At 38.2% G+C, this 15,772-nt stretch overlaps 1 protein-coding gene across 2 annotated transcripts in view; it reads left to right on the top strand.

The window, feature by feature from the left end:
• The window catches only part of CERS3 (ceramide synthase 3), a 115,427-nt gene that overhangs the window by 59,277 nt on the left and 40,378 nt on the right, over positions 1-15,772 (top strand). For both annotated transcript variants that reach the window (XM_053223626.1, XM_015068998.3), the window contains exons 6-10: positions 2,795-2,852; positions 3,746-3,796; positions 7,980-8,072; positions 10,966-11,094; positions 13,317-13,423. In XM_053223626.1, the coding sequence (XP_053079601.1) occupies positions 2,795-2,852; positions 3,746-3,796; positions 7,980-8,072; positions 10,966-11,094; positions 13,317-13,423 (438 nt within the window). The remainder of the gene's footprint in view (positions 1-2,794; positions 2,853-3,745; positions 3,797-7,979; positions 8,073-10,965; positions 11,095-13,316; positions 13,424-15,772) is intronic.

The following is a 15,772-nucleotide window of genomic DNA, read 5'->3' as shown; positions in this document are numbered from 1 at the left end:
GTCTTTCTCTGTATGACTTATTTCACTTAGTATAATACCTTCTAGGTCCATCCACATTGTCACAAATGACAAGATTTCATTTTCATACATGTTCCGCTGTGTGTGTGTGTGTGTGTGTGTGTGTGTGTGTGTGTGTATTCCATGTGCCCATGGACACATTCCATTGTGTCCATATATATCACATCTTCTTTGTCCAGTCATCTGTTGGTGGGCACTAGGTTGCTTCCATATCTTGGCTATTGTACTTGGTTACTTTTTAAAATAATGACCCCTAAGTCCTGTTCCTCAGAATTCAGGATTTTAATCCACACTGCATCCTTTATTTTTAAAGCAAATTCCATATTACCTGACCACTTTTTAAAATAAGCATTTCCATCTAGCGGTGGGAAGTTTATTATGAAAATACCAGGTAATTCCCAGTACTCAATATCTGGAGCATTCCTCTGGCTGGGTGGGCTGCCATCTTGCCTTAGCTGACCCTGGGGCTTGTCCCTGCCTGCTCCACTGGGCCTTGCCCATTCCTGAGCCCTGTCACTGCCCTTGTCAGCTTCTGTTGCCATTGCCCGAATTTACTCTGTCCAGTCCCCCTGGCTGTACTGACTGTCTGAGCCTGACCAATCAGTTTCTGGATTTCCTCCCCCCCCCCCCCCCCACCCCGCCGCCACCAAGAGATCGTTTTTCCTTGCAATTATATTTGTCTGTGTCTTTCCTGGGAGAAAGGGAAGTTTTACCAACGATTTCATCTGAAACCAGTGAAACAACATTGGCCTTGTCATTTGTCTTATAATTAGTGAAGGGCAGCCGCTCTCAAACTTCTTGGTTTGAAAGTGTCAAAGACCACAAAGAGCATTAGCTTGTGTGTGTTATGCCTACCGATATTGGAAATGAAAGCTGAGACATTTATAAAATATGAGAGTACACAAGCACACAGTGTATCCGCTCTTAGAGCAAAGATGGCTCCCCACGTCAGGTAGCCTCTGGAAATCACTGTATGCTTGTGAGGGGATGAGTGAAAATGGCAATAACACGGTGGTGGTGTTATGAAAATATTTTGATGCCAGGAATCCCTCGCACACACCTTGAAACCCCTGGGATGGTGTAATGCAACCTGACAAGACCAGTCCAGGAAAATGTTGACACTTGGGTTTTGTGCTTGCCTCTGATGGTCACTGCACAGCCTCGGAGAGTTATCTGATCTCTCCCAACCTCTTTTGTCCTTTAGTGGTAGCCACCTTATCTGCCCTTTATCCATAATGAGGAGCTAATTACAGTTCCTAGTCCACAAACGTGAAGATAGAAATGTGATAACACACATGTGCTTAGCACAGCACTTGGCACAGAGTCAAGAGGTCAGTAGATGTTGGTATATAATGAAATATATGTGCTATGTACCCATCACGGACTTTAATTATTACCAACTGAAGGCAATCCTGTGTCATCTGTGTCCCTGACCTACTTTTCTCTCCTGGCACAGATTGTTTTTTGTGGATAAATATTTTTTCTTTCAGTTTTACTGAGATATAGTTGACATACATCACTGTGTAAGTTTAAAGCACACAGTATGATGGTTTGACTTTCGTATATTATGAGATGATTACCACAGTAAGTTTAGTTAATGTCTGTCATCTCATCCAGGTACAAAAAGAAAAAAAAAGTTTTTTTCCTTGTGATGAGGTCACATGACTACTGTCTTAGCATCTTGTCAGTACACCAGACAGCAGCATCAACTATCATCATCATGTTGTACATCACATCCCCAGTATTTGTTTATCCCATACTGAAAGTTTGTTCCTTTTGACCACCTTCAACCAATTATGACTGAAGATTACTTTTTTAAAAAAAAATTTAATGTTTATTTATTTTTGAGAGAGAGAGAGAGAGAGAGAGACAGAGTGTGAGCGGGGTAGGGGCAGAAAGAGGGAGACACAGAATCTGAAACAGCTCCAGGATCTGAGCTGTCAGCACAGAGCCTGATGTGGGGCTCCAACTCATGGACCTTGAGATCATGACCTGAGCCGAACCTCAGATGCTTAACCAACTAAGCCACCCAGGTGCCCCTTGAGGATTACTTTTGACACAAATATCAGACATTATATGACTTCACTATAAATATTTCAGTATGTATCTCTAAGAGATACTCTGTTTTTTTAAACAAAATTGCAACACCAGTATCATACCTCAGAAAAACTATAATAACAGTAAATATTTAATCAGTGTTCAGATTCCCTTGATTGACTCATAATTTTCTTTACAGTCTGTTTGTTTGAATTGGGATCTTAATAAAACCCACACAGTACAGTTGATTGATATGTCTTTTTAAGTCTCTGTTCATACATGAGGAAAAGATTTTCTTTCAAAATCTGCTTTTCAGAGACAAGACGAAAATCTGGCCACATGGAAACGTTTTCACTGGGGATTACATGGGGTGCAAATAAACGATTAGATTAATACTAATGTCAACCCATTGTCTATTGTGTGTCAGGAACTGGGTTTATTGTATGTCAGGTATGATACTAACGGTAATAATAGTAGTCACCTGTTGTTGCTTACTTCATACCAGATGCTTACTTTTCACAAATTAGCTTCAATTCTTTCTGCAGTTTGAGGTAATTTTTGTCATTCCCATTTTATAGGTGAAGAAATTAAGGCTAACCTACAGTTTCAGCCATTTAACAAGTGGCAGAGTCAGGATGTCACATTAGATTTGTCCGTGCATTCTTTCCAAACTGTCATACAAAGTGCGTTTCTCCTCAGATGTCAATCACCTTCACAAGATTTTTCTTTCTTTTGGCAGCTGGAGATTTACATTTTACTTAATAATGACTGTTGCTGGAATTGTATTTCTTTATGATGTAAGTTGTCTCTTTGATATTCTTTGACTGGAATTTGTCTTTAATTTTAAAAATTCTTGCCTGTGAATTCCTTGGGAAATAATATTCTCAGTAAAATAACCAGCTTTTATGCCTTTAAACTCATCCTAATGTCTAGAGAAGTCAGAAACCCTCAGGCTCTCTTTCAGAGCCTTTGTTAAGCTTTGAATTTGCAAATACTATTTTTTTTTTTTTTTGCAAACATAAGTCTTAAACCTAATCTCTCTCTATTTCCACTCGCACAACCCATGTGCCAGCTACCCCTGAACTACTAACAATCCACTGAACACACTGGTATATCCTCACTTTTGGATTTTAGCACATTTCATCCCCTTTTCCAGAAACTTCTTGCCCTTCCCACCCCTATCTACCTGCCAAATCCCATCCCTGCCATATCGAATCCCACTTGTTCTATCAAGACTCGGTACTCACTCATCAGAAATCTTCCCTTCCCATATTACCTTTGCATTGTCTGCTTAAATAGTTACTAAATGATTACCTCATTAAGTGATAGATAGTTCACAGAAAAAAAAAAGATAACCAGCTTTTAGAGATTTCTTTCAAGATATTTTTATTGCTGCAGAAACAGCAGTCTGGTTCGGAAGTAATATCGTTAGAGGTTTCGCTTGTTTGAATAATTCCCTGCATGAGACAGCAAGGTGTGTGGTCCCAGATTCACTGGAAGTCATGAGCATCACAGATATGTTGTATGGGAAGATGTACAAAGAGAGAGAGGTTCAGCAGGAGCAACAGTTTACTGTGCATGTGTGCCCCCATCAGTGACATCAGGAAGAGCTTATGTTTTCTGCTGAAATCTGCCTTTGACTCCAAAGACTTATTTTCTCTCCCTTGGTTCCTTTTTTTGTCTTTTTCAGAAACCTTGGGTTTATGACCTGTGGGAAGTGTGGAATGGCTATCCCAGGCAGGTAAGTCCCCTGTGATACGCTCCCTGCCTTATGTCAGCTTTGGGCCCCTTAAATTGTCCCATGAGTTAGGTCCGAGCCCCCTTCCTACTCTCTGTCCATGTCTGTGCAATTCTTTGGCTCTTTCTCTACTGAAGCTTACTCCTCCTTATTCCTTATTTACCAATCACGTGTGTTTTTCCTTTAGTCTGTTTATGGTTAATGCAATTACATATTTGAGTTTAAATCTAGTATCTTACTATTTATTTTCTAATTGTACCACCTAGTGCATTTCCTTTTATTGTACTCTCTTCTTACTTTTTTATGGGCCAGTCAAGTTTTTGAAAAAAAAATTATTATTCCACTTTTTTCTTTATATTAGCTTTTCAGTTAGCTTTTATTCTTTTAGTATTTATCCTAGAGATCACCATGTGCATTTTTAAATTATTGGATGGAGTCTAATAAAACTTAGTGCTCTTACCTCTTTCCAGCCACTGAACAGTCATTAGAATACTTTGTATATATCCCCCTCCTGTTTCCTCCTTCAAATATTTAAAACCTGACAAGTCATTGCTATTATTGTTTTGTAAATCAGTTAAATCTCCCTCCCAGTGCTATGCCTTGTATCTTGCTTTTCCATGATTCCATCTGGGATGAATTATCCTTCTGGCTGAAGAAGTCCCTCTGGTTTGCTTTTCTGAGATGTTATCACTTGGCCTTCATTTTTTAGAGGATATTTTTCCTGGGTATAGAATTCTAGGTTAGCAGTGATTTTCCTTTAGCACTTTGAAAATGGCATTCCATTGCCTTCTGGATGCCATAATTTTCTTTAAGAATTCAGCTGTCAGTTTTTATTTTTGCCTCTTTGAACAAAATGTCTTTTTTCTCTGAGTTCTATATCTTGTCTTTGTCTTTCACATTTTATTATGATACGCATAAATGTGGTTTTCTTTGAATGTATCCTCTTTAATGTCCATAGTACTCCTTGAATCTGTGGTGTGATATCTTCAGTCAGTTTTAGAAAATTCTCAGCCATTGGGGCACCTGGGTGGCTCCGTCAGTTAAGCATCTGACTGCAGCTCAGTTCATGATCTCACAGTTTGTGAGTTCGAGCCCCATATTGGGCCCTCTGCTGTCAGCATGGAGCCTGTTTCAGATTCTTTGTTTCCCTCTTTTTGCCCCTCCCCTGCTTGCTCTCTCTCTCTCAAAAATAAACAAAACGTTTTTTAAAAAGAAAGGAAAATTCTTAGCCATTACTTTAGTTCCTTTCTCTTTCTTTTCTCTTTCTGGAATTCCAGTTACAGGTGTACTAACATGCTAGACCTTTACACTAAGTCCCATATGTCTCTTTTGCTTTTTCCAGTGTTTTCCATCCTCTTGCTTCTCTGAGCTTTAGTCTCTTGGGAGTTAATCCTCCACAGATTTCTTGCATTTTTGCATGTCAAATGAAATGAAGCACTGCCTGCCTTTTGTTCTGTGCTATCTTCTCAAGAATGTTTATATAACAGACAACCTGGGAAAATAGAAATGTCTCCTTCTGGAGCAAAGGGTAGGCATGTTACCATCTATTATGAAAGATTCAGGTTTCCTAGCTCAGTGTTCCTCTCTTGTAATACAACCCATTACATGTGCAGATGTCATCTGACCCTTTTTTTTTTTTTAGCCCTACATGAATTAAGATGGGAGAACTGGCCCAAATATTGATACTCCGGCAACTACTATTGCTGTGAATAATGAACTATTCTTTATCTCTGACCCAGGAGTTTCATATCTTCAATCATTATCCATGAAACTGTGGCAAGCTATCCTGCAAGTAGGGTAAAATCTCAGATCCTTCACAGATCTGGATATATTGTATTTCATGTCCTCTAGTTTGCTAGTGTCTTTTCTAGCAGTGTCTAAACTGCTGTTAAATATATCTTATAAATTATAGTTACTCTGTTTTCCAGTTCTCAAATTTTCATTTAATTCTTTTTTTAAATGGATTCCAGTTCTTTACTGAAATTTTCCACATATTAACCAAGTTTTCAAAGTTATTTTAAAGTCTTGGTCTGATGAATCCAATGTCTTCATCACCTATGGGTCTGTTCTATTTTCTTATTCTTATCTCCTTGTGCTTGATAACTTTCTATTGAATGATAGATATTGTATATGAAAAAGTATAGATGCTCAGGACAATATTATCTTCCTCTTGAGAAGATTTACTTTCACTTCAATTAGTTAGAATAGAGACAGATCACCTTCATCTTATATGTGATTGAGTTGATTCAAGGTTGATTCCAGTCTTTTTGAGGGCAGATGTATTTACAACTTACCCATATTCCTAGGATATTTTCCTAGTGGTTTTAATAAAAGACTACAGCATTTGCCAGGACTCTTCTTGCTTGGCTGGCCCTGAGTACCAATTTGCATCCTAGCAGTATGAGATTGCCAAAAGTCCATTTAACTTCTACTTCTGAGTCTCTGGGTCCATACTGCTTATAAATTGACAAATACTCACTAATGCTATACACAGGTGTAGTTTTCTTTGAATTTATCCTCTTTAAGGTCTGTAGTATTTCTTGAATTAAGGATGCATTTGAAATAAAGGATTCACTTTTAATGCATTTTTCTCTTTGAACTCTTAGCTTCACAGGTTCTGGATGCCTTGGTTGCTCTTTGATGCCTTCTCACAGATATTTTTATGCATTTTACCCGGATTTTTTTTTTAGTTATTCTCACTAGGAGAATTAGTCTCATAGGTACCTGTCTGACATAGAAGAAAGCAGCAGCTGTCTCATTCTTTTATGGCCTTACTGAGGATGATTAGTTGACCAGAAAATTATTCCTTTTAATATGTTAGCTTCAGTATTACAGAATCAAAGGTTAGACCATTAGATACTCAGGCATTATGTAGGCCAAACTCCAGTCTTATTCTTCTGCTTCCAACTTACTCTGAACTTCTTAGGTATGTTAGTTATCTATTGGTACCTAACAAACCATCCTCAATACAGTGTCTTAAAACAACAACCATTTATTTGCTCGTGATTTGGGTTAACAATTTGAGCTGGGCTCAACTGAGCAGTTCTTTCTGTTCCATGTTGTGTTAAATGAATTCGTGCATGCATTTTTCAATTGGTTGGTGGGTTGATTAGGGGATGGTTCATGTCCCTGGTTCATATTTTTGGCAGTGGGCACCTTGATCCTCTACTTTGTTCTTATCAGCAGGATAGCTCAGGTTTCTTACCTGGTGATTATAGACTCTCTGCTTGCATCATATTTGCTTATGATCCTTGACCAAAGCCCAAGATCAAGTTCATGGTCACATAGACTATACCAGTGCATGGATATCAGAAGGTGAAATTCACTGGAGGCATTAATGTAACAATCCATTACACCAAGTAATATATCAACTTACCTAAAATAGGCACCCCACACACATACACACACTATAACATTATTAAGTAAAATTCTAGATGTAGAAATTTTTTTTCAGAAGACATTTTTGGAGTATTTAAATAATTGTGTATATTTTATTACTGCCCTTTTTGAGAATAGGCCAAGTCTGATTACTTAACTGTCACCAGTAAAGAGGTTAGAACATCAAATTTTGAATAGTATTCAAGAAACATAAAACAACGTAAATTATGGGAATAGCAGAACAGACTGGCCAATATTCTTAAGTAAAGATTTTTGAATTTTTTTCCTAATTTAACTTTTAATCAACTAAAATAATGCAATCACACCTGTGGTAGTTTTATTAACTTTTTTTTTAAAGTGTTTATTTATTTTGAGAGAGTGAGAGAGAGAGCATGCATGTGCACATGTCAGTGGGGGAGGGGCAGAGAGAGAGGGAGAGAGAGACTCCCAAGCAGGCTCTGAGCTTTAAAAGTTTTAAAGCAAGCACAGAGGGCTTGATCTCATGGTTCATGAGATGATGACCTAAGCCAAAGTCAAGAGTCGAGTGCTTAACCGACTGAGCCACCCAGGCACTCCATAGTTTTATAAACTTTTAAATAAAACATTTAACTTGATTTTGGAATTTTTATCTACCCTTTTGGAAATAAAATGCCTTGAAATATTATCTTTGATTCCTTTTCAGAAATTGAAATCTTAAAGCATTGTAATTTTGTGGAATTAAATAGGTATAAACAATAGTTTAATGCCTTATAATGAGTTACTGATGATGCTAAAGCAGTGAATTTTTCTCATTTCTCATTTTCCTCAGCCCTTGCTGCCTTCTCAGTACTGGTACTACATTTTGGAGATGAGTTTTTATTGGTCTCTGATATTTAGCTTTGGCTCTGATGTCAAGAGGAAGGTAAGTATCTTATTTACAAAACTACTTATTGTACTTCTTCAAAAATTTTTACCCTCCCCCCAAATCTTAGTCTTTAAATTGTATTCTTCCATGTGTGTAGTTTCAGTTCATAGCCTTTTTGCATTTTATATAGCACATAGATTAATGCAAATCTTGCTCATACTTTGGTGCCTTGGTGGGTTTTTGTAGTGAAACATTAGAGAAACTTTAATGTGGAACCCCCCCCCCCCACCCCCGCCTTTTGTTCAGTGAGAAGAGAACTCTCCGTTATGTGATCTGTTTTTTTCTTTTGGTTTGGGAATTTGATGTTCTTTAGGTCCTAGTAGTTTTAATTCTGCGGCCACATCCTTTAGTTAATTACAACCCACCTTATGTAATTCTTTGATGTACTCAAAAGGTTTTAAAAACATGCTGTCCGTAATTCATCCAAGATCTTTACAAGGAAACTTTGCTTCAGGCATGATTAGTTTTGCTTTATATGCAGGGAAATTGAGTTATAGGCATGCTAAATGTATCCTCCCACATAACAAAGTGAGGCGTTTTAGGAACTGTTTAGGAACCATTTGCTGGTAAAGAAAACCATATTAGAATCTCAATGCAATCACAAGATTTCATCATCTATGTTAGCAACACATATCAAATGATACTCTTGGCATATACTTCATATGGTATACTCTATTTAAAAGTCAGTTTGTAACAAAATTTGTGTGATAAATAAAGTTAAGTTGAACTCAGTTTTAAGGAGATAAAACCAATTGGCTTGAATAAATGATGTTTGGGGGTGTGATGGTGTCCACTATCCACATTAAGGGGTTCAATCAACTGCAGTTAACTGGAGATCTAACAGAAAACTTCTGGAATGTAAGTATAAGAACATATTATGAAAAAATCTGATAGAAACAATCTCCTTCCCACACACTTAATAATAGCTGTGGATTAACTGTCATTAGCTTTAGTTTGGGCTAAGAATACATCAAAATGAAATTGTTTGAGCCATTTTCTCAAGGGAGAGAATTGAAAATAATCACTTTTTAGAAGGTCTTCATAGATATACTAAGGTGGGTTGATCCTATAACGATCCTGTCTTTCTCCCACCTTTGATTTTTCAGTAGTTGGTTTCTCTTTATTATATACACATGCATTGGGTACCTTTTCAAAAATTAAATGTAAATATATGTCATATATTTGTAAATACATGTCTTCAGAGACATACGAGACATACAACTATCAGGAGGAGGGTAAAACACAGGCTCTGGAATTGGAACGCCTGGGTTTGAATCCGTGACTTCACCACTCACTAACATCTCAAGCTAACTGGCTAAACCCCCTGATCTTCATTTCCTCATCTGTAAAATAGAGCTAAAAATAGTTCCTGTCTCTGGTTATTATGAGAATTAAGCAGATTCACCCATACAAAGCACTTCTTGGTATACAGTAAGTGCTCAATAAGTTAGGCTGTTATTAGTAGTATCATATTTACTCTTTTACTTTGGCTACAAGGAAACTGAAATCTTTAAGTTTTTTTAAAACATCTTTATTGAGGTGTCTGCATACTACAATCCATTCATCTAAAGTACATAGTTCAGTGGTTTTGAATATATCCACAGAGCTGTGCAATCATCACCATAGTCAGTACTAGAACCTTTTTGTCACCCCCAACAAGAAATCCTGTACCTTTTTGCAGTCACTCCCCATTCCTCCTAACTTCCTCAGCCCTAAGCAACCACTAATCTACTTTCTGTCTTTGTGGATTTTCCTCTTCTATATATTTCGTGTAAATTGAATCATATAACAAATCGTTTTTTGTGTCTGGTTTTCACTTAACATAATGTTTTCAAGGTTCATTCATGTTGAAGCATGTATCCATACTTCATTCCTTTTAATTGCTAAATAATAGTCCACTGTATGGATATACTACATTTTATTCATCTATTTATCACTTGATGGCTATTCGGGATGTTTTCTTTTTTTGGCTGCCAGAAATAATGCTGCTGTGAACATTCATAGGCCAGTTTTTGCATGGAGATATTTTTATTTCTCTTGGGTATATACCTAAGAGTGGAATTGCTGGGCTATATGATAATTTTATATTTAACCTTTTGAGCAACTGCAAGGTAGCTGTAGCATTTTACATCCTACCAGCAATATATAAGCATGCCAGTTTTTCTACCTCCTTGCCAACACTTGTTATTTTTCTTCATCATTTTTATTATAGCCATCCTAGTGGGGATGAAGTGGTTTTGATTTACATTTTCTTGACAGCCCATGGGTTGAGTGTCTTTTTTGTGTACTTGTTGGCCATTTGTATATTTTGTTTGCAGAAAACCTTTTAAGGTTTTATGTTCAATTGTAATAGCTTTCTTTAGCCTAGATTTGCTAATATATTTGTTACACTTTCATTTGTTACTTGTTTCATATGCAGCAACTCTTATTTTAATGGTTGTACAGTTTCACTATATTGTGTATCTGTCTTTTTCCCTTGTTGGAATTAGACAGGGAATAAGTGATAGATGTAAATATACACAGGAATATACTCATGTGAGTATGTATATGGGATGGGATGTGTATGTATATCCAGTGTGAGGCAGTGGAAACATGTTAGGAGATGTTTAGGATTTAGATGACAACTATTCAATGCTGTCTCAGAGTTCAGTGACTTCAGTGATGCAGATAATATGTGCTAGTTCCCTTGCAAGCATTGTGTTTAAGAATTAAAGTGAAAGCATTTTACAAATTTCAAAACATTCAGATGTAAGTTACTGGGTTTTTTTAAAAAATATTATTGTTGTTGTTGTTGTTGTTGTTGTTGTTGTTGTCGTCGTCGTTAGCTCTTCCAGTGATTAGGAAATAACTGCATTTGCTTAATAGCCGCTATTTTCCTCTCATTATATAGGATTTTCTAGCTCATGTCATCCACCACCTGGCTGCTATTAGTTTGATGAGCTTCTCTTGGTGTGCTAATTATATCCGCAGCGGGACCCTCGTGATGATCGTGCATGACGTGGCTGACATTTGGCTGGAGGTAAACTTTTGCCATTAAAAAAAGTAATAACAATACCACGTCCCGGGTTTTTGTGTCTCGTCCCAGGAAGAATTGTCTGTGAGTGATTTAGCAGGGCTCTCTGTCGTGAAAACACCCGAAGTCTGAGGATGTCTCCGGGCTTCAAGAAAGGAAATCTTTTAGTTTTTAGTTTCCATCCTTCTCCAGGGTACTTGAGAGAGGTTAACTCATGGAATCCCACTTGCGAAAGTCGCACGCAGATACTAGCTCAGAAAGTACACTGATGTCTCTGAGGAAGGAATGAACTCTAATCTTTGAAAAGGAAACCTTGGATTTGTGGCATTATGGATTCTTAATATTGGATGATACCATATATTTCCTTAAGCCAAAGCTGAACACCCATTGGATGCTTGCACTCCCCCACACGGATGGTCCTCCAGCTTTAAGGAATGAGAGCTGATGTTTATTTAAATGACATTTCTTTTCTAAGGAAGGAATGTTTTGGAGCATGGGACATTAAAGCAAGAGTCTTCTTAATCCCAAACAACACAAAATATGAGAAACAAAACAAAATTAGGATTGTTTTCTCTACATGTTTCTGTTATGTATTGGTTCCCGTTTGCCCCGAGGCAGTGATCTGAGGGTCCTCTTCCCGGCCAGCTCTCCTGCTGTACTTAGGGTCACATTTCCCAGAGCCACTTACTGTGTCCTTTAAATACCTTCGCTTATAATACAGCTGAGGAAAATGATGCCAACCCGTTTCATGTTCAGGATCACCTGAATATAGGTTGGTATGGAAGAAATTAAATTTGATAGGATCTTGTTTTTCTAGAGCAGCGTTCACCAAACTTTTTGGTGAAGAGCCAGATAGTAAATCTCGCTTTGTGGGCAACATAGGATCTCTTGCCATATATTCTTTTTGTTTTTTATTTTCTCATACCCCTTTAAAAAGTGAAACCCATCCTTAAGGAGTGACAAGCTTTAGCCCATAGGCTGGACTGTAGTTTGCTAAACCCTTTTCTAGATGTAACCAGAAGTCATTTGAAGCTATTTTGAAGCAACTGGCTACTGTTAAAATATCAGATGTGCACAGAATTTTATTTCTTCTATGCAATTGCAGTTAGACATGTAAATCCCATTCTAAAGGTCTAGATTATTCAGGGCAGCAAATGGCTTAGCAAAAGAAGGATTATGCTAGTTTTCCCATGTATCGCTGTCTGAATGTAGCCATCTCTGTTATAATTACCTCCTTCTCTGATCATATCTCGGTAACCCTGCCTGTAAATTAAAACCATATTGGCCGTGACTTAAGAATTTTATGCTACTCTGTTGCTTCTAAGCCCTCTAGCCTTTGGTGTACGTCCACTGTAAAACAGCTTCACTGTGTTGTTAAAAGGGAGTTAGCTGTTGGGACTGGGAATAAGCACTGGGCTGTCCCTGTCCACCCTCCCCCACCTTATCACTGACATGACAGAACTCCCTGGGTGATTTGGGCAAATCACTTAATGCTTTGTTTTCTGTCCTCAGCTGTAATATGAGAAGTCATATCTACCCCTTAGGGTATATTGTGAAATTTAGCTCATTACTGTTTGAAAATGTTCTGGGGTTCTTAGGTGAAAAAAAAAAAAAGAACAGAAGAAAAATGAAATGTCAAACTCAGAGGTCCCTTCGTGAATAAACTATGAGAACAGCTTCATGTTGTTAGTGATCATGAATCATTTCTGATTCACAAGCCATGATCTAACTTGAGGTTCAACGAGCAAGGCCAGTACCTTCCACCAGCTGGGAAGAGGCAGCATGAAGTAGTGGAATGGGGCTCATTTTTTATATTTTCCAGAGGGTGCCTAGTCCACAGCTTCCTTGAGTAGTTGGTTTTAGTGTCTGTCTTCTTGGGCAAGTTCTATCTGAACCCAGACGTGGTACAACTTTTGCCCCTGTTTAGACCCTCCTAAAGATGGTGCCTATTGATCTTTCAGATTCCTCAAGAGAGCTGGTAGGTCATTTTCTTAGCTCTTTCTTTGCAAGGAAAAATAGCCCCAATATCTATGATCACTCTTACTCAGAAGGTGCCTTTGCCTTCTTCAAGCATCTTCCTGACCCTCTAGTTTTCCACATGTTCAAGTTTGGATCCAGGACCCAACTCTTTAATGGTATCATCGTATCATTTTGTTTATGAATATTTAATTGAAGAATTTTATACTAAATCACTTTATCTGAACGCAATTGCTTTCTTTTGTTTTCAGTCTGCGAAGATGTTTTCTTATGCTGGATGGAAGCAAACTTGTAACGCGCTGTTTTTCATCTTCTCCGCCATATTTTTCATCAGCCGCCTCATTGTCTTTCCCTTCTGGTGAGTAGACAAGGTGCTGTACCATGACTTTGGTCACTGTGCTGAGGTGGCCTTGGCATGTTGTCGAAGTCAGAGTGTTGCCCTCTCCTCCTTACACTGATGTCCAGTTGTTTGTGCCAAGTTCAGTTGGAAACACTAATGTGAAGGGGCCATTTGTATAAATAATTAAAACAACACCTTCCAGCGTGGAAAAGGCTTATTACAAAGGGAGGTGGGAAATGTGTAACCCAATGGGTAAGCAGCAGCTCTGACTCTATGTCTTGTTTTGTGAATATGGATCTTTGTGATTAACAGCTTTTCCAGTTATTCAGTGAAATAACTGAATAACCATTGGCCAATCAGCAGCTCTTTGAAAGAGAGGAATGTTCTATGTTAAAAATAACAGTAATTGTGGTCACCATTAATTGAATGCCAGACACTGGATTAGGCCCTTTGTATAATTTGGCTCTAGTCTATACAACAAATCATAAAGATAGGTATTACCAGTCCTACTTCACAGATGAAGAAAGTGATACTGATTTCATTCTCCATGATCACTGGCCCTAACAAAGTTCTGGATATCTTTTCAATATTGATCGGCTCTCGATCAGCCTGTTGATTTTATTTAGTCAAGGGCAAGGATTGAAGAACTTGTATAGTGTCTCCCCTGACAGTCATCCCTTTGACAAGCATAATTTCCCACGTGTTGATTGACAGGAACGAGAGGACAAATGTGAGGAAGTCTTTGATGGTTTGGAAGAAAGAACTTATAACCAGCCATAGTTTGGGGCCGGACTAGGAGTTTCAGATCCTCTCAGCAGAAAAGTTAGTGTCATTGAAGATCCTGGGTTGCAGGGGAAGGGGATGGAGACCCACTTCCAGGCCTGGTTCCTAGTGGGTGGACAGCATCCTTGACTAGACCCCAGGGAAGTCTGGTCAGAGAGGTCAAGGGATGCTGCCCTCCCTATGGAAGCCAGCTACAGCTTTAAACATAGACCAATATCTCACTTAGACATTTTCTGCAGAGGAGCAGCAGAGTGTGGTAGTTAAGTTCATGGATGCAAGTTGGGCGTGGATTCAAATTCTGGCCCCACACTTACTACCTGTGTAATCTTGGACATATTAGATATTTCCTTGTGCCTCAGTTTTCTCATATGTAAAATGTAAGTGTTGTCACAAGGCTTAAATAAAATAATACATATAAAATAGTTCAGAATGACATCTGAAACATAGTAAGGACTCAGCAAATGCCAGCTATGTTTGCTGAAGTTATTAATAATTCTCCAAGAATTTGAAGTTTCATCTAGAATCATCTAGATGATTCGTCTAGAAGTTTCACCTACAATCAAATGTGAGATCCATCTTTGAAATACTCTCCTTGGTTGAAGAATCACATTATCCTCACTTTTGCTTTGGTTGAGCAAGTGTGTTTATGAAATTATAATATTGTATGATAGCAATTATTGATAGGATAAGTATTGACTTTCAGGTAACTGTTGACTTACGGCTTTTCAGTGTGAATTTTATGATGCTATAAATCCAGCATTTGTCCATCAATTCCTCTTATTATGTTCCAAAGACACCATGTGTTCCAGTTATCTGTTGCTACATAATAAACCATCTGTACACTTAGTGGCTTAAGACAGTGTTTAAGGAGCTTTTTTGGTAAAGGGCCGTAGAATAACTATTTTAGGATTTAAGGGCTACATATGGTCTCTGTCACATATTATTCTTTGCTTTGTTTTGTTTCTTTTACACCCCTTTAAAAATGTACCAAACCCAGATGATCTCACAGGCTATAGAAAACAGGTTGCAGGCCAGATTTTACCACCAGGCCTCAGTTTGCAGACCTCTCTTTTAAAAAAACAACACTTATTGATTATTATTATTATGACTTATGGGTTTGGGAGTTGACCAACCTCAGCTAGGTGGTTTTCATTTAGAGTCTCTTCATGTGGTTACAGTCAGATGTGGCCAGAATTGGACTCTTCTTAAAGACTTCCACACTCCACATGGTTGAGATAACACACATAGGATCAATTGGTTGATGCTGATGGCTAGTTGGGACCTCAGGTAGGCCTGTCAGCTGGCGTACCCTCCATTGGCCTGACCTCCCCATAGCATGGCAGCCGGATTTCAATGGTGAGCAGCTCATAAGAGAGCTAGGCAGATGCTGTGTTTCCTTTTATAACCCACCTGCAGAAGTACCATCATGCCACATCCGACCTCTTGTTCTTCATTGGATCCAGGTGACTAAGCCCAGCTCATATTTGAGGGAAGGAAAATTAGACTCCATTTATCCACAAGAGTAGTTTCAAAGAATTTGCGGGCATATTTTAAAAAGCATACACCGTGGAAGTTCTCAGTGCA

This window comes from Acinonyx jubatus, chromosome B3, assembly GCF_027475565.1.
Source record: "Acinonyx jubatus isolate Ajub_Pintada_27869175 chromosome B3, VMU_Ajub_asm_v1.0, whole genome shotgun sequence".
Lineage (NCBI taxonomy): Eukaryota > Metazoa > Chordata > Mammalia > Carnivora > Felidae > Acinonyx > Acinonyx jubatus.
This window is presented reverse-complemented; position numbering and strand designations above follow the sequence as displayed.